This window comes from Pelophylax lessonae (genome assembly GCF_965119305.1).
Source record: "Pelophylax lessonae genome assembly, chromosome: 3".
Classification (NCBI taxonomy): domain Eukaryota; kingdom Metazoa; phylum Chordata; class Amphibia; order Anura; family Ranidae; genus Pelophylax; species Pelophylax lessonae.
In genome coordinates, this window is record NC_138770.1 from 561,968,932 (window position 1) to 561,994,145 (window position 25,214).

The 25,214-nt window shown below is 43.0% G+C and overlaps 1 protein-coding gene across 1 annotated transcript in view; it reads left to right on the top strand.

Moving 5' to 3' along the window:
* Positions 1-25,214, top strand: part of CFAP61 (cilia and flagella associated protein 61) — a 612,448-nt gene that overhangs the window by 349,610 nt on the left and 237,624 nt on the right. Inside the window, 1 exon segment of the mRNA XM_082249457.1 lies at positions 20,579-20,753. Within this exon segment, the coding sequence (XP_082105583.1) occupies positions 20,579-20,753 (175 nt within the window).

Consider the following 25,214-nt stretch of genomic DNA (forward strand, 5'->3'; position numbering starts at 1 on the left):
TCTTTGAACCTATCTCCTACCTCAGAACCCACGGCCTTTTCAGCCGTTTTTTCCTTTCTGGAAGTCACCTACTATGTAAAAATCACTACTGATGCGGACTGGTATATACAAAAAACCAACACCAAACAAGAATTAATATCTTTTCAGATGGGTCTTACTGCTATATAGCTGATACCCTGGACCCCATTGGACCTTGAATCCTAAGTATATAACTACTTACTACAATTACTCTACCCTGGTTTTTTCCAGCCCCAATATTCAAATTATCCATCTATCCCACACAGCATACAGTTCCTGCAGCACCTGAAGAAAATCTCGGGAAGACACACTCACAAGAAATTGGATACAAAAGTGTATGTAAATTTTTAATTAAAAGAAAAATGCCTCTGTATATATATAGTGTTACTGAGTTACTCACACATCATATCTTAATAATTATAGAATCGGTGATACAACCTTGATAAAGGCCTAACCTTGGCCGAAACGCGTCGGATTACCGATTGGACACCTGCTCTGAACCAGTCCTTATCCTCATACAGGGATCAACAGTGCAGGATTGTCCCATTCAAAATAATGAAGTCACAAAATTTTCACGTGTAAACACACTCTACCTTCTCTTCACTGGCACTCAATGGGCCTTTACCCATTCACACCCAAGTGTTTGTATATAAAGTGTTTTTCTGTTTCTTTAATAAATATCATTATATTACTACTTTCTATATCCTTACTCCTGCCCATAAAATCCCCCCACCTGACCTGAGGCACCACAAACGACACACAGATGTTCTTCACTATTGGGTAATGGTGCCCACTGCAGGCTAGGCAGTGAAAACTTGATAAAAAGAGTTAAACAAAAACCCACCTTCAGGGGGCTGTCCCTCTAGACATTACCCTTAGCCAGTCAGTGCTGCTCTACAGTTTTGTAGCAAGCAGTACAGGAAGACAACCAACCCCAAAATAGAGGGGCGGGGTCTGCGACTGTCAGAGGACTCAGAGAAAATAATTTTACAGTAAGTTCTTACAAAAATTCTATTATCTCTTACATCCTCTGACAGTCGCAGCCCGTTCAGATGTTCTTCACTATTGGGATGTCCCAAAGCAGTGCAGGTGTGAGGGTGGGAAAAGACGCTACCAAGTAAACAACAACGTGCTCACAAGGCCAGAGAAAAAAAACGAGCCAACCGGTCAACAGAAGCTCAACAGGAGCCAACCTCAGAACAAAATCCACCCCAAGAAGAGGAACAAACACACCTCTTCAAAAAACCGCCATGCTCAAAACTTTGCGGCCAAAGGAAGAATCCGAGGATGCCATCACATCAATCTTGTAGAATTTTGTGAAAGTGTGCACAGACAACCAGGTCGCCACTTTGCACACCTGAGCCACAGAAGCCTGATGGCGAAAAGCCCAAGAGGCACTCACAGCTCTAGTAGAATGTGCCCTCATAGGGAAGGGAGGCACCTGACCCTTGAGTGCATAGGCCTGAACAATAGTCTGTATGATCCATTTTGAAATGGTTGCAGCGGACGCAGCCGAACCCTTCCGAGGTCCCTCAAGACAAACAGAGAATCAGACTTCCTAAAAGACTCCGTGGCCAAGAGGTAAACTCTGATCGTCCGGACCACATCCAATGAATGCAAGGCAAACTCCTTTGGATGCTTGGGCTTTGCACAAAGCGAAGGTAACACAATTATCCTCCTTAAGATGGAAATCCGACACCACCTTAGGGAGAAAAGACTGATTTGGTCGCAGAACCACTTTATCCCTATGAACAACCAGATGAGGAGAACGGCAAGACAAAGCCGCCAGCTCAGACACTCTGCGAGCAGAGGAGATAGCCACCAGAAAAGCCACTTTCTGGGACAACACAGGCAGAGAGATTTCTCCAATGTTCTCAAAGGGAGGCTGTTGCAAAATAGACAAGATTAAATTCAGGTCCCACGGAGGCAAGGGAGCCTTCCGCGGGGTAGTCAGATGACGCACCCCTTGAATAAAGGTGTAGATCAGGGAGTTTGTCGCCAAGGGGCGCTGGAAAAAATGGCCAAAGCCGACAAATGACCTTTGACAGTACCCAGCGCCAAAAGCTGTTCCACACCTTCCTGCAGGAGGGCCAGAACCCTCGCCACCAAAAAGGAGCGAGGATGAAACCCGTGCGACTCACACCAGGCAATATACGCCTTCCAGGTACAAAGGTAAATCTTCCTGGAGGTAGCCTTTCGAGCTCTCAGCAAGGTAGGAATGACAGCATCTGAGAGACCTCTGTCTCTCAACACCTGGCTTTAAACAGCCACCCCATTAAAGCCAGAGACCGTAAAGCAGGATGGAAGATCGGCCCTTGAGACAGCAGATCTTCTCTTAGAGGCAGCCGCCAGGGAGGCTCAACGAATCATCTGCATGAGGTCCGCGTACCAAGACCGACGAGGCCAGTCTGAAGCTACCAGAATTACCTGCACCTGTTCCAACGCCAACCTGCGGAGGAACCTGGACAACAGTTGAATCGGAGGGAAGGCATAAATCAGCCAATACCGGTGCCAGGGCACAACCAACGCATCCGTGGCGTCCGCCAGAGGATCGCTGGCCCTGTCCACGAACCTTCCCACTTTATGGTTGAGACTCAGCCGTGGCATTGTCCGTTTGAACACGAACCGGGTGACCGTGTAATTGAGTCGACCAATGGAGCAGACAAAGCTTCAGGACATTTTTTGGCAAAGGAGGATTACTCAGCTGACCACGTCCCCTGGACACATAGGGTGTCCAGTACTCCATCCCAGCCCGTCAGGCTGGCATCCATGGTGATCACCGTCAACAACAACGGCAGAAAGGACTTGCTTTGGGTCAGAGCGGGTGACAGGAGCCACCACGAGAGCTCTGACCTTGTGAGACTGCTCAAACATATCCTTCTGTCCTGTGATTGAGGATCCTTGTTCCCCCTGGCAAGAATCTCTGCTTGCAGAGTTCTCATGTGAAACTGAGCAAACGGAATGGCTTCGAAGGCAGAAGCCATCAGCCCCAGGGACCTCATGCAGGCCCCAATGGAGGAGGGATCGTTGTCCCTGAGGGATCTGATCTCGCCCTGTAAGACCTGAAGTTTGTCCTCCGGGAGGAACACTTTCACCTGAGCGTAGTCCAGGACCATGCCCAGATAACTCAGGTGGACTGACAGGGTCACTGCCGACTTCTGGAAATTAATGGTCCACCCGAACTCCTGGAGCGTCTGAACCGTGACCGTCAGATCGCTCGACAGTCTGGCACACAAGCTCACCCTCAACAGAAGGTCGCCCAGATAGCCGAAGACTGCAATCCCTCTTGCGTAGCAGAGCCAGCACGGGGGCCAAAACCTTGGTAAAGACCCTGGGAGCCGAAGCTAGACCAAAGGGTAATGCCACAAACTGAAAATGGTCCTCCCCACTGCGAAACGGAGATACTGCTGATGACCCTCATAGATGGGGATGTGCAGATACGCATCCTTCAAATCGATGGAGGCCAGAAAATCCCCCTGACTCAAAGACACTACCACCGACTGGATGGATTACATCCGGAACTTCTGCACCCGCACAAAGTGGTTCAGAGACTTGAGTTCCAGAATCGGACGCACTTTGCCCTCTTTTCTGGGCACCATTAACAGGTTTGAATAGAACCTGCGAAACCTGTCCCGCTGAGGGACCGGTACAACAACTCCTTGAGCAAGAAGATCTTGCACAGCCCCCTTGAGATTCCTCAAATGATCGGGAGACAGACAGAGATTTGATGGAAAGAACCTGTCTGCACACGCTCGCTGGCCAGGCTGGGACACCATAAGGATCTAGATTATCCAGTGCGAGGCCCAGCCTAGCTGTCGCTTGTACTTCTCCAGGAGGATCCCCCTGACTAACTAGCAATAGTGAGTGAAAAATATAAAATAAAAACATTTTTTACAGAAAAATAAATGATGAGACAAGAGTCCCAGCAGGGAAACCTAGTCCTACTCCTAAAGCTAGGCAGCAAGAAACTGAAGAGCAGCACTGACTGGCTAAGGGTAATGTCTAAAGGGACAACCCCCTGAAGGTGTGTCTTTGTTTAACTCTTTCTATCACGTTTTCACTACCTAGCCTACTCCTGCAGAGGGCGCCATTACCCAATAGTGAAGAACACCTGAACGGGCTGCAACTGTCAGAGGACGTAAGAGAAAAATAGTTTTTATTACTCCCTGTGACATCACCAGGCTGGAAAAAATTCTTGCATGGGCAGCTGCATGGAGGTCAGTTCATATTGATGTAGACATGCCTGAGAACTACATCTATCTTTTAAGAGCCCTTCCACTTACACATAGTATGTGGGCAGAGTCAAGGAAGCAACATTGTTTTACTGGGAAAGAAATCAATATATGTTTGTAGAGAGGGACATAGAGGAGTGGGCGATAGATGAAGATGTGTAATCCATCAGTCAGGGCTGACAATACTGATTGGGTTTTTAGTGCAGCAAAGGCACTGTTTTGTTACCCCAAACAGGATGTTAAGAATACACTGAATTTCTGGAATACTAAGGCTGGCCATACATGGTGGACATTTCTTTCCTGGAACCGTTTGGGGTTTGGGGAGCATGGTGACCAAGACCATACAGAGGTTTAACAGGACAGGTTCCACTTAGAACAGGCCTCGCTATGGTCGACCAAAGAAGTTGAGTGCACGTGCTCAGCATCATATCCAGAGGTTGTCTTTGGGAAATAGAAGTATGAGTGCTGCCAGCATTGCTGCAGAGGTTTAAGGGGTGAGGGGTCAGCCTGTCAGTGCTCAGACCATACGCCGCACACTGCATCAAATTGGTCTGCATGACTGTTGTCCCAGAAGGAAGCCTCTTCTAAAGATAATGCACAAGAAAGTCCACAAACAGTTTGTTTAAGGTGAGCAGACTAAGGACATGGATTACTGAAACTAAGATAAACTTTTTGGTTTAGATGGTGTAAGAATGTGTGGTGGCAACCAGGTGAGGAGCACAAAGACAAGTGTGTCTTGCCTACAGTCAAGCATGGTGGTAGGAGTGTCATAGTCTGGGGCTGCATGAGTGCTGCCGACACTGGGGAGCTACAGTTCATTGAGGGAACCATGAATGCCAGCATGTACTGTGACATACTGAAGCAGAGAATGATCCCCTCCCATCGGAGACTGGGCCGCAGGGCAGTATTTCAACATAACGACCCCAAGCACACCACCAAGATGACCACTGCCTTGCTAAAGAAGTTGAGGATAAAGGTGATGGACTGCCAAGCATGTCTCCAGACCTAAACCCTATTGAGCATCTGTGGGGCATCCTCAAATGGAAGGTGTGGGAGCGCAAGGCCTCGAACATCCACCAGCTCTTTGATATCGTCATGGAGAACTCCTGTGGCAACCTGTGAAGCTCTGGAGAACTCCATGCCCAAGAGGGTTAAGGCAGTGCTGGAAAATAATGGTGGCCACACAAAATATTGACACTTTGGGCCCAATTTGGATATTTTCACTTAGAGATGTACACATTAATGACTGTGTGTTATTTTGGGTGGACAGCAAATTTACACTGTTATACAAGCTGTAAAAGCTGTAAACTCACTACTTTACTGTCAGGGACATAGACGCCGCCGTGCGGCCAATGATCTTTTCAGGCGAGTGCGCATGCACGGGTGCGCGTGCACGCAGATGTGCTGGCGCAGCGCGCGTGCGTCATGACGCACATCGCACCAACCCAGCCTCCTCTTAAGGACCGCTCAACCCGCCATCTGGCGCTGGATTATCGACAGCTTCCTGTACCTTTGACCTGTGTTTGTTCCTGCTTCCTTGTTGTGACCCGGGTTGCCTTCTGACCTGTTGATCTCGCTCCTGTGCTTTGACCTCTGGCTCGTCTGACCATCCCTACGCCTGCTGTTCCTTCTGCCTGATTACCTGTGTACCGACCCCGACTTGCTCCACGGACCTGCTTCTGCCTGATTACTTGTGTACCGATCCCGGCTTGCTCAATGGACCTGCTTCTGCCTGATTACTTGTGTACCGACCCTGAGCTTGCTCCACTGACCTGCTTCTGCTAAACCCCTTGGCCACGGCATCCCGGCTTGCTTAACTAGCAACTTGCTGTTACTTGGACTGACCACACGTGTATGACCCCGGCCTGGCATTTACTACCGCACGGCTTGTTCCTATTGGAGTTTCAAGGAGTAAACCCGGATATCCTCCTCAGCCAGCCACCTGCACTCCACAAGCATCCAGTGCTACTTGGGTCGCGTCACCTCCTGTCTCACTTCCAGGGGTGATTCGCACCGAGCTGCAAGGGAAGCCCTCTCAGCACTTCGGCCTCCACCAAGAGATCTGACAGTATAATCCAGCCATGTCAGAGGCCGACAGAGGCGCTTCCCAGCTCGAGGCACTGTGTCAGTAAGTCTCCAGCCTGACCCAAGCAGTTCAGAGACTGCAGGACGGCTACTTTCAGCTGGAGGGTCGAGTATTGAACCTCGCAGGCTCACCACCTCCTACTGACCCCAACCAACCTTCTGCCAGCTCGGTGCCCACCTCTTCTCCACAAGGACCAGTTATGGCTCCGACACCTGAACCCAGGGTCCCCACCCCTGAACGCTTTCGCAGGGAAAGAAGGAAGTTTCGGTCCTTTAAAAACGCCTGTCTTCTATACCTGGCACTCCAACCCAGAACCTTCTCTTCCGAGACTGTCAAAGTGGGGTTTATAATCTCTCTGATGGCTGAGGAACCCCAGACCTGGGCCCATAATCTCCTGGAGCAGAAAAGTCCAGCCTTGAACTCCGTAACGTACGGTTACGGCAGAATCAGCTCTGTACGCCTTACAACAGAATAAACGTCCAGTAGAGGATTACACCGTTGATTTTCACCGGTGGGCTGCGGATACAGACTGGAATGAGGCAGCCCTTAAGTACCAGTACCGTCACGGACTGTCTGAAGCCCTTAAGGACGAACTGGCTCGGGTGGAGACCCCTGCATCTCTGGAAGACCTGATCTCACTGGCAATTCAGCTGGACAGGCGCCTGCGGGAGAGACGCTCGGAGCATCTCCAAGGAACCCGACCCACCTGGGTACTGCCCAAGGTTCCATTTGCGGCCTCACCGCACCCTGGGCCTTCCGCCACCATGGGACCAGAGGGGGAGCCTATGCAAATTGGGCTAATCCGCTCCTCTTTGACCCCTGAAGAAAGGCAACGTTGACGCCAAGCCAACCTCTCCCTTTACTGTGGGAAATCCGGACACTTCTTGCACTACTGTCCAGTGAGGCCCAGTAAGTGCTATTCCCGACCTCTGCTGAATTGTCAAATTGCCAAACCGTCTCCGGCTCATCTTGTGCTCCCTGTCTCCCTACAGCTAGCAGAAGAGAAGATCCCGCTTCTGGCAATCATTGATTCTGGGGCAAGCAGTTGCTTTCTAGACCATACACTGGCCAAGAGACTGGGTGTCCCTCTACAAACCAAGAAGCAACAACTCCACATCTTGCTTGCGGATGGCACCTTGCCCAGTTCCGGACCTGTTAGTGAAGAAACATGCCCCATCTTCACCACAACGGACTCCCATCACCAGGAGTTCCTTCGCTTTGATGTCCTGTCCTCACCTATGTTCCCCATCATCTTAGGACTTCCTTGGCTTCAGGCCCATAATCCGCAAATTGATTGGGTTAATAAAAAAATTACCTTTTCCTCCAATTATTGTCTGAATCACTGCCTCCCTTCGGGTTTCAATATCCCTGCTGCCTGCCTGGCCGTCAGACCAATATTGGATCTTCCCGAAAACGTCCCCACAGTCTATGGGGAATTCACAGACGTTTTTGACAAGAAGAAGGCCGAAGCTCTTCCTCCGCACAGACCCTACGACTGTCCTATCGAGCTTCTTCCAGGAGCAGAAATTCCTTTCGGGAGGATATTCCCTTTATCAGAAAAAGAATTGGAAACCCTTCGAGTCTATGTCAATGAAAACCTGGAAAAAGGTTTTATTCGCCCCTCTTCTTTACCAGCAGGAGTCAGCATATTCTTTGTCGAAAAGAAAGACGGTACCTTAAGACCTTGCGTAGACTACCGGGAACTTAATAAGGTCACTATTAAGAATCGGTACCCTCTACCCCTTATTCCAGAACTGTTTCAACGGTTTCGGTCAGCCCGGATCTTCACAAAATTGGGTCTTCCCAGAGCTTACAATCTGGTCCGTATACGTAAGGGGGATGAGTGGAAAACGGCGTTTAGAACTCGCTTTGGCCATTTTGAGTATTTGGTCATGCCCTTCGGGCTATGTAATGCTCCCGCCACCTTCCAACATCCGGTCAACGATATTTTCCGGGAATTCCTGGATAACTTCCTAATCGTCTACTTTCTCCCAATCTGGAGCTCCACCGGGTCCATGTTAAAAGAGTGCTGTCTACCTTAAGGGAACATGGTCTTTACGTAAAGGCAGAAAAGTGTGAGTTCGAAAAAGACTCTATTCAATTCTTGGGGCTTATTATTTCCACCAATGGCATCTCCATGGATCCGCAAAAGGTGAAGTCAATCCTGGAGTGGCCAGCGCCCACCGATAAAAAAGGAGTTCAACGATTTGTGGGGTTTGCCAACTTCTATAGAAGATTTCTAAAAGGATTCTCCACGATCATTTCACCTATCACCCAGTTGACTCGCCAACAGGTCCGTTTTCATTGGTCACAAGAGGCTCAAATCGCTTTCGACAAATTAAAGACCCTGTTTATCTCAGCACCTATTCTCCAGCATCCTGACCCAGCCATACCCTATGTGCTTGAAGTAGATGCATCGGAAATAGCCACCGGAGCAATTTTGTCTCAACGTCTAGGTCCAAAGGCCCTTCTTCACCCCGTTGCCTTTTTTCCCGAAAAATTACGCCTCCTGAGAGGAACTATGATGTGGGGGACCGGGGAACTTCTGGCCATAAAGGGTGCTTTGGAAGAATGGCGATACCTGCTGGAAGGGGCTGCTCATCCCATTATGATATGCACAGACCACAAAAACCTGGAATATCTTAGGACAGCTAAATGCCTGAGACCCCGTCAGGCCCGATGGGCCTTGTTCTTTTCTCAGTTCAACTTTCACTTGACCTACAGACCAGGATCCAAGAATGGGAAAGCAGACGCCCTTTCCCGAATGTTTCCAGACGTTCCAAATACAACCGAGCCCAACACCATCCTCTCGGCTCAAAATTTTTTACTCATAGACCGATTTACGGTCAGCAATCCAGCAAGCTTCCGTTCAATGTATGGAGCCGGGTGCCTCTTCCTTGAAAAGACAAGAAGGACTCTTATGGTATCATGAGCAGATCTTTGTTCCAGCACAAGCTAGATTACGGGTCCTAAAAACTTTGCACGATCACAAGCTGGCCTGTTATTTCGGGGTCAGGAAGACATGTGAGCTCATTCAGCGTCTCTTCTGGTGGCCAAATCTGGTTCGGGACTGTACCAACTATGTGAGTTCATGTGTTACGTGCCAGCAGGACAAGGGAGCTAAAACTAAATCCTGGGGTCTACTGAGACCACTGCCAATCCCTGAACAACCATGGAAGGGACTCTCTATGGACTTCATAGTGGAATTGCCACCCTTGGAAGGGTTCACCATCGTCCTGGTGGTCGTAGACCGTCTCTCAAAGATGGCTCACTTTCTGCCCATGATGGGCACACCCTCTGCAGTTGACACAGCCAATGTGTTTATAAAAGAGGTGGTCAGGTTACACGGACTCCTGGATAGCATAGTCTCAGATAGAGGTGTTGAGTTCACTTCCAAATTCTGGAGAGAACTCTGTAAATCCTGGTCTATTGAGGTTTGCCTATCGTCAGCCTATCATCCGCAGAGTAATGGGCAAACTGAACGAACCAATCAGACCCTTGAACAGTATCTGCGTTGCTTCTGCACCAGTTCTCAAGATAACTGGGTCCCACTTCTTCCCTGCGCAGAGTTTGCATATAACAACTCTTTGCACTCTGCAACTAACCAGACTCCGTTTTGGGCAAACTACGGGTTCCATCCCTCCTTTTTATCCAACATCTTACCTGAAACATCAGTTCCTGCAGTACAAGACTGGATAACTGCCATCAAAACCAATTATCAATTACTACAGGATACTATCTCAAAAGCTCAACAGGATTACAAAAGATTCCACGATCTCAGGAAAAGGGAGAATCCTGCATTTAAGGTTAGAGACGAAGTCTGGCTCTCCTCAATCAACTTAAAGATCTCTTGCCCTTCTGAAAAATTGGGACCAAGGTTTATCGGCCCTTTCAAGATCAGGAGAATCATTAACCCTGTGGCCTTTGAATTGGTCCTACCTGGCTCCTACAAGATTCATCCTGTGTTTCACACTTCTCTACTTAAACCTGCAGTGCCTAGCCCCTTCCCAGGGAGGGAAGAACTGCCTCCACCTCCGATCGCAGTGGAGGGGGAATCAGAATTTGAAGTCGAGACCATCCTGGATTGTCGGAAAAAGGGTAATTTAACTCAATACCTAATCAAGTGGAAAGGTTATCCCCCTGAAGATAATTTGTGGGAACCTGTAAGTAACATTCATGCCCCTAGGCTCATTAAAGAATTCCATGACAAGTTCCCTGGAAAACAAGCCCAGTTGGGCATCCGGAGGCTGCCCTTTGGGGGGGACCTGTCAGGGACATAGACGCCGCTGTGCGGCCAATGATCTTTCCATGGGTCGCGTCACCTCCTGTCTCACTTCCAGGGGTGATTCGCACCGAGCTCCAAGGGAAGCCCTCTAAGCACTTCGGCCTCCACCAAGAGATCTGACATTTACATTGTAGCAAAGTGTTATTTCTTCAGTGTTATCACATGAAAAGATATAATAAAATATTTACACAAATGTGAGGGGTGTACTCACTTTTGTGAGATACTGTACGTGATCCAGCGCACATCTGCAGCCCTGTAGCAGTTAAAGGGCTATAGGGAAGTCAGCAAGCAGTTAAGGCCATTATTTTGTATCATCATTGAGCACTGTAATAAAATTCTAGAAATATTTATTATCAGCTTAGAGCAAGGCTATCCCGGAGGAGCTGCTGCCTGTTAATTTCTGGGAGCTGCCCAACAAGCCTCTGTCATGTAAGCAGGCATCTAGCAGGAAAGAGAAAGGCTCTGTCAATTATCCCTGCTAGAGCCCCCCCCCCACAATCTGATAAAGATTGCCATGTGGGGTTGAAGAAAAGGGGAGAGGGAAGAGCTTCTGGTAATGGGCTGAAGCTGCCTTTTAAGTCGATGATCAGAGTGATTTGGGGCGGTTTCCAAACCAGGAAAAAATGTGAACTGCTTCCTCACAACATGTGCACTGAGCGTGGCAATGAAGGGTACAGAGGATCGGCTGCTAGTGCAGTGCGACTGAGAATAAGGAAGTCAGGTGAAACAGCAGGATCAACCACTAAAATTTCAAACGTGCATAATAGAAAGGGTATGAAGCCATGGATACACCATACTTTAACATATAATGACACAATGAAGTTTTGGGGTTTAATGGCACTTTAACAATAGACAACTGGGCAGTTTCGGCCTACAAAAAAGGTATGTGTTGTCACTGTATAATATGAAATAAGGGACTAAGTGTATTAATTACAGATCAACGGGTATTTTTGTGTACTTGCAGGGTCATTAAATTTGAATAGCACTGGAACACACCGTGACAAAGCTTGCGTGTCATGTCCAATTTTTAGTTTTAATGTGCCCTTGAACCCATTTAAAAATAATGGGCTGCCTTATTACAGCGTGTCATGCTCAGTACAGTTTGGTAGTGCATGTGCGCTAATGATTATAATTAATTGGGCTCACTAGACAAAAATGAAATCAGGTTTGGACAGACAGAATATAGCAAGTTGGCAGCCTTTTTTACAGATTTGTGATGATTAAAAATGCAGTAAATACAAATTATATTCAGAACATCAAACATGTTTATTGTGACCTTAGTATTATTGGAGATAGGGTTTTAGGTAAATATTTGTGACATATTATTTATATTCATATTTTACTTTTTTTTCTTTATTGGTGGGGGTATTTGGATATGATAAGAGGAGACCTGATGCAGCCACCCATTCAGCAATGCAGTAGCAGATTACCTCTAATATTGTTCTTTTGCTGCCTGCAATCTTCCAGCAATAGCCTACTGTAGCTGTGATCTGTTGCTGCAGAGGGGGGCAGAACAGAAGAGCTTCAATTCTGGCCTTCAATTCTGACCTAGCCTCCAAACTAAGAAGTGCTGTAATATTACCTCTGTTGTAAACACAATGCAGAAACACTTTATCGCATTGTGTTTACAATGCTAAAAGCCTTGGTTTCCAGCACTAAAGCGCGTCGAAGTCGCTATCACTCAGCCTCCTGTCCGCTATGCCCCAGACCTGATTAGGTGTTTTGAGCACAGCGAGCTGCCTGCGCCCCCCAGCTGCATTTTAGATACCAGGGCCCTAGTGAATTATTTTGAAACATTCTGCGGCACTGCTATTTAAGAAGTAAAACCTAATGCATGTGTCACAATGGTTGGTGGCTTCACTGTGTTATCATGGGTGACAGCAAACCAACATGCAGGTCATATGTTAAAACCATATTTTGAGCAAAGTCCTCGGGCAAATGGTCTGAGCAGACAGCAGACAACAACACAGAGATGGTTACAACGGATACAAAACAAAGCTCCACTACTGATAGGAGTGATTCTGATTAATGCAGACAGACAGAATCCAAGAGGATCAGGCCCAGGCTAAATGTCAAGAAATCTATTCCCCTATTTAAAAGTCCAACGTCTTGCAAAGGCTTAAGACTGATTGTTACAATATGTATGCAATACACAAATAGGGCTGCCCATAAGTAAATAAATAATTATGAGCGGAAACATGGACTGTAAACCCTTAACACTGAAGGTTAAAAAAATTTACAAGTTGAACTCTTTTATATGTTTAAAAAATAAAAAGTCAAAAAGTCAATTTTTTTTCTAATTTTTTTCTCTATAAGTTTGCATGTGCAGTATGCCTACCATTGCTTGTTTGATCTCTGCCAGGGAGGGATGGATAGATGACATTTCGTTTTTGGACTAAGTAATGGATTATGACACAACGTTTAGAGGAGAAAAACATCATTATTAAACATGCTGTATGTTCTATGACTGAAAAATATTACCAATATATCTTGTGTGACAGTGCAGATTGAATAAACATAGATATGGTTTGCTAGCAACCAAAGTTGCCTAAACAATGTTTTTGATAGCACGTATCGTGCTTATTGACCCATTATGTTTATTTACAGTAGGCTTTTACAGCCTCCAGACATCTGGACTTTTGTGCAAAAGAAATGGCAAGCATGTTTTTCACATATTATGACACAAATAATTGTGGAGCAACATGTACAGCCACAAAGCTATTTGTGTGCTTTAGGGTTGTTTTTTTTTTACTGCTGCTTTTGTTATGCTGCACTGAGCTGACTTAATGCATAACTATGAATGCAAGAGCTGTATCTGCTTCTAACACATTAGATGCCCCAGACGTTGACTTCCCGGTGAAGTAGATGGTTGGTTTTACAACAACATTCATTAACGGGAACCTGAGACAAACATAGTCTTTAGTTCCTACATGTTTTCTTTGTGTAGGTTTAATTGTAAACAGAGCTTCAGATTGTGAATACTAAAATTGGTCCAGCGCTCTAAACAGAAATTCAAAAACAAAATTAAAATAAATATCCTTGCATATGCTTTCCATATGCGATTAGTTACAAGTGAGCTTCAGATTGTGAATACTAAAATTCATCCAACGCTCTAAACAGAAACCAAAAAAAAAAACGACAAAAAACAAAAATAAAATAAATATCCTTGCATATGTTTTCCGTATGCAAGTGGTTACAAGTGAGCTTCAGATTGTGAATAATAAAATTGGTCCAATGCTCTAAACAGAAACCAAAAAAAAAAAAAATACAAAAATCAAAAATAAAATAAATATCCTTGCATATGTTTTCCTCATGCGGATGGTTACAATTGAATACTAAAATTGGTGTAGGGCTCAAAACAGAAACCAAAAAAACGAAATAAAATAAATATCCTTGCATATGCTTTCTTTATGTGAGTATTTACAAGTGAGCTTCAGATTATAGATACTTAAAGTGGCCCAGCGCTCTAAACAGAAACCAAAAAACACACAAAAAACAAAATTAAAATAAATATCCTTGTATATGCTTTCCCCATGCAGGTGGTTACAAGTGGATACTAAAATTTGTGCAGCGCTCTAAACAGAAACCCAGAAAAAACACAAAAGACAAATCTAAAATAAATATCATTGCATATGCTTTCCTCGTGCAGATAGTTACAAGTGAATATTAAAATTGGTGCAGCGCTCTAAACAGAAGCCAAAAAAACAAAATAAATTAAATATCCTAGCATGTGTTTTCTTTATGCAAGTGGTTACAAGTGAGCTTCAGATTGTAAATGCTAAAATTGGCCCAGCGCTCTAAACAGAAACCAAAAAAAAACCACAAAAAATAAAATTAAAAAAAAATATCCTTGTATATGCTTTCCTCATGTAGGTGGTTACAAGTGAATACTAAAATTTGTGCAGCCCTCTAAATGGAAACCAAAAAACATCAATAGGAGGTGTACAGCAGCTTATACCTTTCCATATTTACACATTGGTTTTCCATAGACGCAGAGGATTCTATTGGTATCAGAGCTTCAGATTGGTTTCAGTTTTTTGCATTGTATACATTTTTCTCATCGTTTTTTTTTCTAGTTGTGCCCCTATGGTAGATTGCTTTTGTGATCCCAGTTCAGCAACATAAATAGCTTTACTTTTGTACTGCAAAGATGGCAGCTGAAACATGTTAGCGATGCTCAAACCCAATACCCAGCGCTCAGGAGGAATTTACTTTAAATTAAAGCGGTTGTAAACCCTATTAAAAAAAAAAAAAAAAAACCTGCAAGACAAAGGCATAATGAGCTAGTATGCATCGCATACTAGCCCATTATGTTTAACTTACCTTAAAACGAAGCCCCGACACGGACCCCCGGACATCGATGCGGGCGCTGCCATGATCCCTCGTCGTCTCTTCCGGGTTCGGCGGCTCCGGCGCGCTGATTGGCCGAAAGAGACGGCTCCAGCGCGTTGATTGGCCGGAGCCGCGATGACGTCACTCCCGCGCATGCGTGCGGGAGTGATTTTTCCGGCAAGCTCCCGGCAAGATAATTGAAGGTCCCCCCGGACCTTCAGAGCGCATGCGCCGCTCGCGCGAGCGGCTGCATGCACTGTAAATATCTCCTAAACCGTGCCGGTTTAGGAGATATTATTTGTACCTACAGGTAAGCCTTATTATAGGCTTACCTGTAGGTAAAAGTGTCAAAAAGCGGGATACAACCGCTTTAATAATTATACAAAGACCCTATTTACACTCCAAAGTCGCACAATTTCCAGTGTGCCTTTGATCAAACATAACACTCTCTCGATCAAAGTCTCTTCAAAGTAGTGCAAGCACCTTTTCTTTTAAATCTTTAAGTCACACCGATTTGAATGGGAAAAGAATGGAGCATAAATCATGTGCTGCCACCATAACAAATTGAATCATAACTATAAAAGAGTGAAATAACATTTACCCCTAGGTAGTGCTTCTATATCTAAAAATTAGACTTAATTTTCCAAGTACTAGTCACCCACTGGTAAATGTGTAAGAGTAAATAATCACCACTGTGAAATTATTTTAAAAGTTCATAAATAGTGTCCCATGCATTAATCCAAAGCAAGCTTCAAGTGTTCCATTCGAAAAAACAGTCTTGGTCTTCAGATCACGTTCACTGTGCTCCAAGTGATTTCCACTACCCATAAGACATCAAACTCACTGACTGCATTTGCCTCTCATTTTTCTGAACGGGAACAAATGCTCTCATCAGAATACTTCAGACTGGCTCCACCTTAAATACACCAGCTCCACACAGTCAAAGACGTACGGAAATGCTAGGGGAGTGTTTTTCAAAGTAATTTCTCAGCATAATAAAGCATGGAGGCACTGATTAATGGGAGTGCCTACATGACAACACTGACATAAAACTACTATGAATCCTTTGGCAGTACATCTTTGACTGTGTGAAGCTGATGGAGGAGTACTGAAGGTGGATCCAGTCTGAAGGATTCTGATGAGAGCTTTTGTTGCCGATCAGTAAAATGAGAGGCAAACGTAGTTGGTGAGTTCGGTGTCCTATGGGGAGTGGAAATCACTTGGAGCACATTAGGGAAAGTGATCTGAGGACTAAAGGCACGTACACATGCACCGATTGTTGGCCGACCGATCGGCCATCTTTTGTCCAGTGTTGTTGTGTTGGTTGAAATGTGCTCTAGACTGCACACAAATTTTGTCGGCCAACAACAACCAACTGCAGAAGTGATGTCATGTTCTGGTCTACTTTTCGTGTGTTTTTTCTTCACTGAGCATGCCCAGTCTTGATCATCACATTTTTGTCGGCCGAAATAGTGTACTGACTGACGAACAATCGGCCGTTCTGTTGTTGGCCAACAAAAATTTTATAGCCTGCACACCAGATTTTGTTCGGCCGAAAAGTCGCAGTCGGTTGTCGGAAGCATCATACTAACAAGGCGATAATTGGCCGATCGGACGTTGGCCGCAAATTTACGGCCAACAACCGGTGCGTGTGTACGGGCCTTAAGACTGGTTTTTAGATTGGAACACTTGAAGCTTGCTTTGGATTAATGCATGGGACATTATTTTAAACCTAATATATTTTTACAGAGGTGATTGTTTATTCTTACTGTTTTAGCACTAAGTGATTATTCCTTGAAAAATGAAGTCAAATTTTTGGATAGTGAAATGCTACCTAGGGATGAATGTTAATTTTTTATGGTTATGTTAGCAAAGTTGCCAAAAATTATTTAGAAGAACCAATAACATTGTATGTCTTACTACTTAGTAACAACTACGCTGATTTAGAAGTGCCAGATGTAAATGCAGTTTTCTCCACACCTCTACAAATTGATGTCCCATCCTAACACTCTGCCTCATTCACATCTGAGCATTTTGTATCTTGATGAGCATCCAGAATATCATGGTTTTCAACTGTGCCTGTTTACAACTGAGCATAGTGGTGCTTGAAGGTTGTAGCTCAAAAAAGACTTCAAGCAATTTTAGCCCGATGGGGCCAAACCCGCACTTGAAAAATGCATGAACACATGCGAAACGGCACATTTTGCATGCTTTTCCCTAGTAACTAGCTTTTTATTGGCTAACAATAACTTTAAAAATGATCAAGTCTGAGACACCCGCAAAAATGCGCAAAAACTCCTGTACAAATGTTAAAAAAATAAAACTTCAAGAAAATGACCAAGGATGCTCAGCTTGAATGTGAATGCAGCGTAAGGGTTTATTTACATTTGCTGCTGCTGGGATTGGGAGGGATTTGCATGGCTAAAATGCTGTTTTTACTGCCCCCCTGCCACAAGTGTAAACTATGCCCTAGAGTATCTGTGTGCAGTCTGGACACATTGCTCTGTTAAACTGCCCAGAAACACAACAAGGAATGCTTAGTATTACTGATCCAGATGAAGGATTGATAACATATTTCTTAAAAGAAAAACTCCACTTTTCTGAAGAATGAATATAATATTAAATTGATAGTCTGCAGCCAGCTAAAACTCCACAAAAAACAAAAATTTCTCCCTTGCAACCATAACAACAGCGCTCTATATACAGAACTGTCCAGGCACGGCATTCCCTGCTCATTTGATTAACTCACTGCTTTTTACAAATATCTGTACAAACCTTGTTGTCAAATTACATATAACCCCTAGAATATGAATCTTATCATTGGTGAAATATTTTCAAAGACTCTCCTATGTATTAAAGGATTCCAACATTGCAGATTTTTTTGGTTTATGACTAAAATTAGATCAGGCGATTGTCGTAAAGTATGTTTAATAAAGGGCATAGAAAATCATTTGTTGGTATCGAAAGTAAAAATGCAGATAGGAATCTGAAGTAAAAAAACTTGCAATGTATGTAGTTCACTTGAACGGAATTGATTTTTTTCTCAACAAAACACAAGCTTAATTATAAACAAACTGAAGATACAAAGGTTGAACTTCAAATTAAATGTGTACCTATGTAATTCATGTTTGTCTGTAATAAAAGGCATGGCTTGGCAATGGCAAGCTCTGATTTTTCAGGGCTTTCACTAAAAACTGCAGTACATAAATAAACTATATTATACAGAATTTTACCTAAATCAAACCTCTTCCATTTTATTGTTGTTGTTCAGTCATTTAGTTCTCTTCGTGACCTCATGAACCATAGCGCACCAGGCTTTTCTGTCCTCCACTGCCTCCCTGAGCTTGTTTAACTTTATGTTCATTGTTTCGAAGATGCTATCTATCCATCTTGTTTTCTGTCATCCTCTTCTTCTTTTTCCTTTCATGTTTCCCAGCATCAGGGTCTTTTCCATCGAGTCCTTTCTTTGCATTAGTTGGCCAAAGTATTCAAGTTTCAGATTCACTACCTGTCCTTCCAGTGAATATTTAGGGTTGATTTCCTTCAGGATTAATGCGTTTGAACTTCTTGACGTCCAAGGGACTTTCAGGAGTCTTCTCCAACACCATAGTTTAAAAGCATCAATCCTTCGGCGTTCAGCCTTCCTTATGGTCCAACTTTCACAGCCATAGGTTACTACTGGGAAAACCGTAGCTTTGACTATACGGCACTTTGTTGGTTGTGTGATGTCTCTGCTTTTTATAATGTTTTCTAGGTTTGCCATTGCTTTTTTCCAAAAAGTAAGCGTCTCTTAATTTAATGGCTACAGTCACCAATGCTGTGATCTTAGAGCCTAGGAAGATAAAATCTGTCACTGTTTATATTTTATACTTCCATTTTTACCCACAGATAAATGAAAGTACCACATAACAGCTTTCCTTTTGCCAGCCACAAGATCTACTTCTTTTTTTGCCTCTATGGTCATGATTTCACTTTGTTTTCAAGGGCTCAACTGACCCTGTCCACCAACCAGCCCCCTATTTATTTAGAGCACCCTTTTTTGCCACTGAGATGCTTTCCTTGGATAGAGAAAGGTGAACAGGCTTACTATAGTAACAGCAGGCACTTTTTATTTTTGGTTCCTTCTCTTTGGTAAGTCTTTTAAAAATGTAAACTGGCTGACAGGTTTAAGTAGGTATTTCACTACTTATACACTCACCTATACACTTTTAGTGGGGACTGGTGTCCTCAAATAGGAAGTTGTATGTATTCCATATATATCATAGCTGATTAAAATTGTAGTTACAGTAGTTTGAAATAACACTTGGAACACAGTTGTTTCTTATAATTGGCATATTGTACTTGCTGTCATGGAATGATCTAAGTAAAAGCTGTAACGTAATTCAGAAAAGCATAAATGTTATGTGAAGAAAGCCTATGTGGACACTCATATTCTCAATATCCCAAAATATCAAATAATACTGGTAGTTGAATGTCAACAGCTTACACTGAATAGCTGGAGGAACAGGACAATAAGAAATCCTGGCTGCATGCTTGGTCTTTCCACAGCTCCAAAAAACAGACTATTCCTCACGCTATGGACTCTTAGTCCTGTATACCAGAGGCCACCCACAGGATGTAATCATTCCACTTGACCACTCACAGGTCAATTTGTGAGTGAGGTCATCAACACATGGTTGCACTTCCCCCCACAACCACATGGTCAATTGGATATGCGGCAGCCATCTTTAAATAAACAACATCAAAAGCTCACTAAACCACTTGTGGGTGAGAGATATTATTACACATGTATGGGAATATTTGTCATGAATCAGTTAAAAATATTCACAACTGTTACAATTGGTAATTTGAAAGGATTTAGAAATAGATGAATCTTTGAAAAAGCAAACATAAAGTCAGCACAGAAACACAGAAAATTTGAACTAAGTGATAATTAAGGTCTATTAATTGCTGCCATCTTAACTGCTTTATCTCACACTGAAAGCTGCTGGTGACTGTACCACATAACCCTTCATTTTTGTACATTTTTCTAAAAGCCAAACTCCAGTTAGCTTACAAAAAAGTACATGTAGTTCTCTCCAACATGCCCTTATATATTAAGGATCTAAATCCCATTTCATGAAGAAGGATGTAATGGGGAGGAATACTTATCTTATTCCTTGATCGATCTGCTACTTAGGCAGACGGTGCTCTTCTTCGCTTTAGTCCCAGAATATGGAAGGGCCTTTAACATCATCAGGTACAATGCAGAAACAGTGATAACTCCTAGTCCTGCAATGTACATGATGATGTCAGTAAAGAGGTGGCCACATGACTCGAGATGCATAGTGGTTTTGTTGGATCAGTTTTCAATACTGGAACCAATGTGGAGGAAGCTAAAAGGATCAAGGAAAAAGGTAAGTAATTCCCAGTATTAAATTCCCCTTAGACTAAGTGAGCATTTGATCCTTATGGGGCTGTCTTATTGATACTGTGAACATATTTTTTTTCCAACATACACTGTACATACTGGCAGGTTGGCAACTGGGGACCTTTCTACTCAAGTCAAGCTCTTTTTACTGTATAGCAATTTTATTGGGGAAAAAATGTATTATAGCTTAGAATTTGTACTATCCTCTTTCCTAGATACCTTGTCCCAGTGGAACAGATATAAACACGCTTTTGACAAACCACAAAGTGCCTGATTGCTCCAAACAAAGGTACACAGGCAAAATTCCATCAAACCTTTTTACTCTGCAAGACGAGGAGGACTGTTTTAAGGCAATAAATTGGTTGAAAGACAGTGTAGTCAAGCAAGATGGTAAGAAAAACACTCCAGTATCTCATTTTTGTTTGCAAAACTCTGCATTTCCGATGAATACCATTCATCCTCTCTTCCTCAGCATATAATTAGTGTCTAATTAACCACTGCAAAATGTTGTATTTGCCATGTCTTGTTTTCTTACTTCATTGAAAGCATGTTGATTTTTTTTTTTTTTTTTTTTAAGGAGGGGGGGAATAATAATCAGCATATGTACCAGAAGAAAAAAAAGCCCAGATGTAGTTTAATTATATATAATTACTATAAAACAAGAATTGAAAGTTCTGAAAGCAATGTATGGCTAAAATCATTAGCTAACTAATTAAAGAATAATTTAATTAACAAGTGCGCTTTGCAATTATATGAAAAAATATGTATCATTATGAACTCTAAAAAGCTGTGCGGAGGAAAAGATACGTAATTTAAAAATAATTTCCAAAGTATTTAAAATCATTTTTATAATGTCTTTTTTGGCTGGGAGTCATTTACACTAATAAAGGGACAAATAGTAAATGTGAGTCATTTAGGATTCATTGTTTACTTAAATTGCCCTTGAAGCTACTCTGGCTTGCGCAATCACCTGCTTCCTTACGATTCTCATCCTTTTAGGGCAACTGAATTTTTAAGCGAGTGTTGTAGTTAAAGGGAACTGGGGAGGATAGAACTGTGGGACCTGCCATTGCTGATTTGCTTTTAAAAGTGCAGACTGTATGGTTCTATTGCTTGTATGCTTAGGGGCATATTTATAAAGTAATCACCAAACATTCATTGCAGGTGAAACATTCAGGTGCATATGATTTAAATGACAGTAATTGGTTCACCACTAGTGAATGTTTCACGAAAGTCACATTCACTGCTTTATAATTATGTCCTTTGTACTATATCTGAAGACAAACTTTAGTTTTAGATAAATATTGTAAAGAGTGGGAACACCAGTTATGGTTTTATCTCTGTCCGTTCCTAAAATTCAGCATTTGGGGCATATGTCCCTAAACACATAGAATCCTAAAAACAAGTACTGCTTGGAACAGTTTCCAGCTGTGTACAGCTGCTGCATACTTAAGCCTGGCATTGATGTACATTCAACCTGTACCTTCCAGAAATGCCAAACTGCTGGTGTTCATGAGCCCTTAATGGCTTTCTTATTAAACTTGTTATTCTTTTTACCTAGCTCTAGTTATCACCTTCCAATCCCAGCTCCTCTTAGCAAATTTTTGCCGACTTTACTGACTTTTCTTTAAATTTTGTTAAACTGTTCCTACAAAAATTATTTTGTGTATTAATTTGTTTTGAATTTTTTTTCTGGTTTGTATGGTTTTGTTGTAGCAAAAACACAAACCATGCATGCGTAAAATTAAAAAAAAAAAAGAAGGCTTAACTTTATGTGTAAATACCGTGTTTCCCTGAAAATAAGCCCGGGTCTTATATACATTTTGACACCAAAACACACAGTAGGGCTTATTTTCGGGGCAGGTCTTATCTGTAATGTGCAGTCTTCTCCCTCCCTGCCTGTACCTAGTAAAAGTGGTTGTAAAATCCTAGCATCCACTCTATTACTTTTTTATATAATGTCCAGTGTGTTTCTGTAATATAAAAGTGTGAAATGCCTTTGGTACAGTGCCGCTCAGCTGATCCCCCCCGCTGCTGTCCTTCTCTTCTCCCCCGCTGACAGCTGGGGGTCACGGAAGCGCCACGTATTATAATATAATAGTGTAGTATAATATAATAGTGTAAAATACCTTCAGGACAGCGCCGCTTGGAGCTCAGCTGATCTCCCGCTCTGCTCTTCCTTATCTTCTCCCCTGCTGACAGCTAGAGGGTCATAGCGCTGTAACGAGGTATTTCACACGATTATAATCTAATACTTGGCGCTTCCGTGACCCGCTCTTAACACTGCAGAGGGGAGTGGCTGAGATCCCCTGCTGACAGCTATAAGAAGAGAAGGAGAGCAGAGTGGGAGATCAGCTGAGCGCGGAGCGGCGCTGTACTGAAGGTATTTCACAATATTCAATTACAGAAACACCCTGGACATTATATAAAACAGTAATAAAGTGGATGCTTCGATTTTACAGACTCTAAACTAGGGCTTATTTTCGGTGTAGGACTTATATTGCAGCTCTCCCCAAAAATAACAGTAGGTCTTACTTTCAGGGTAGGTCTTATTTTCGGGGAAACACGGCAAATGTTAGTATCATAATAAAGGAGTCATAGAATCAAATTAGAACTTTGTATATATAGGAGCGGGGATGTTACAGTGTAAGCTCCTGTGGAGCAAAGACTGATGTAAATGGATTAGTGTTCTCTGTATAGCACTATGGAATATGCAAGTACTAAATAATGAGTTCAAATTATAAATCTGCCTGAAAAAGACACTGGGATGTACACTCTACCGAGGTTACATTACTTTGTAAAATTAGACAATGTTGCACAGTAGGTCTTTATATAATGCTCAGAAATATTAAACTGCATGATTTTTATGTGATTAAAATATCTTATTACACATTCCAAAGTTCAGTATCTACGCATTACACAGAAATTATCAGTGTAACATTATATTATTTTTTTTTTTTTTTGTCCTCAATGTATATCAATTGACATACTTTCCTTGATACCAATATAATGGCACCATGTTTTGAGTACAGTAAGCTGCAAGTCATGTAAGCGCTTACTTCTGTCTCAGTGGTTCAAGCTGATGGAATTGGCTTCCTTTAGGTGGCCTCAATAAAGCAGGACCAGGTTCTGGGCTTGTATTTTAAGCGCTGTCACCCAGTCAGAGACTACGCTTTAGTCTTTATATTGAAATAAAAGTATGTTAGAACCTATATTCAAGGAACTCCAAGATTGAAGGGCCCATGTGCAGCTGCAAAAGAGGTATGTCCACCTCTATCCTTGATTTGGTTATAGGTTGGTTACAATGCACGTATAATAACACTCCCATTTCTTATGCTCCACAGTTAATTTTTTGTTTAAGCATAGTCTCTGTGTACAGTAATAAATACTTCCAATGATCAGTGAAAGCTGTCCTGTAGTTGGGTGCAGTGCCTAAGTCACACTTCTAAATCAGTAGTGATCAGCACTTAACTGCAGAATCGTTATTAATCTTGGACACACTGTATGGCTAATGAACAGTATTCTCCAGGGCATTCACTATTTGCAAATATACGTGAATTTTTTTATCTGGATGGAAAATCTTTGCAAATGTTGTTATACGTAGCCAAATTCCCTAATCGTAGCAGGTAAACAGGGGGGGGGGGGGGGCACTCATCTTGTGCTGAATTATACACAATTATTACTCACATTATTACTTGCAAATGTTTTACTCTTTTTTGCAAATTTTTGTGTTGAAAATTCATCAGTTGTATTTTACAGTTTATTTTTGTAGGTTTGTGTTTTTGTTCTGTATTCTTGACAATAGACTAAATCCCTTAAAGCTGTAACCTGTAGTTAAAGTACTGTATACTTTACTGTGTATTTGTGTAACATTTAAAATAAAGATAAGGCATTGTTTAACAATGGCTAGCCACATCTCTGAGGACTCAACACAAACAAACATTTCTTATTCTTCAAATACTGCAGATAAACCTCTTTTTATTGAACATTATCGATCAAATGCAAGACCTTTACCATTTTCATTTTTTCTTCATTCTCTTAACCATTATTTTTCACCTACCAAAGCAAGTAGATAGTTACGGAATGACCATACATATTATTGCATATGTGAACACGGGGGATGCTCCTCTGCTCTGGTCTTAGATAATTCATTTGTGGTGGATGGGTGGGTGAGCATTGAGAACTTAAACTGTGTAGAGTACAGAGTAGTAGTAATGTAGTTGGACTTCTCTGTAGGCAGAGGAATTGGGGTTTATCTGTTTAGTATTAGCTGGCAGAGCCCCAAGGACTGGTCTCTGTTACCTCCCCCTGGCTTCTGGAACTGCTGGATGGTTCTAGAACTTAGGGTGGAGGAACAAAGACTAATATATTTGTGGAGTCCTCTCCAATCCCTGGGGAGGTAAGGCTCAGTAGGCAGGGAGACAGGCCATACATATTCTGGAGCCTGAGGAGCAGAGTTCAAGGTCCAGTCACCTGGAGGGGACCCCTGTGCTGTGGGGGGGGGGGGGGGTGGAAGCTGGTTGAAGAGAGAGAGAGCTAAAGACTCACATGCCTTTAAAGCCTTAGCTAGAGCTGGAGCTACTCTGACAGTCAGGTGCTCTAAATACTCCCTGCACCCCCCCCCCCCAACTCAGATGTGGCCAGTGATACACTATATTACCAAAAGTATTGGGACACCTGCCTTTACGTGCACATGTACTTTAATGGCATCCCAGTCTTAGTCTGTAGGGTTCAATAATGAGTTGGCCCACCGTTTGCAGCTATAATAGCTTCAACTCTTCTGGGAAGGCTTTGTGTCTATGGGAATGTTTGACCATTTTTCCAGAAGCTCATTTGTTAGGCCAGGCACTG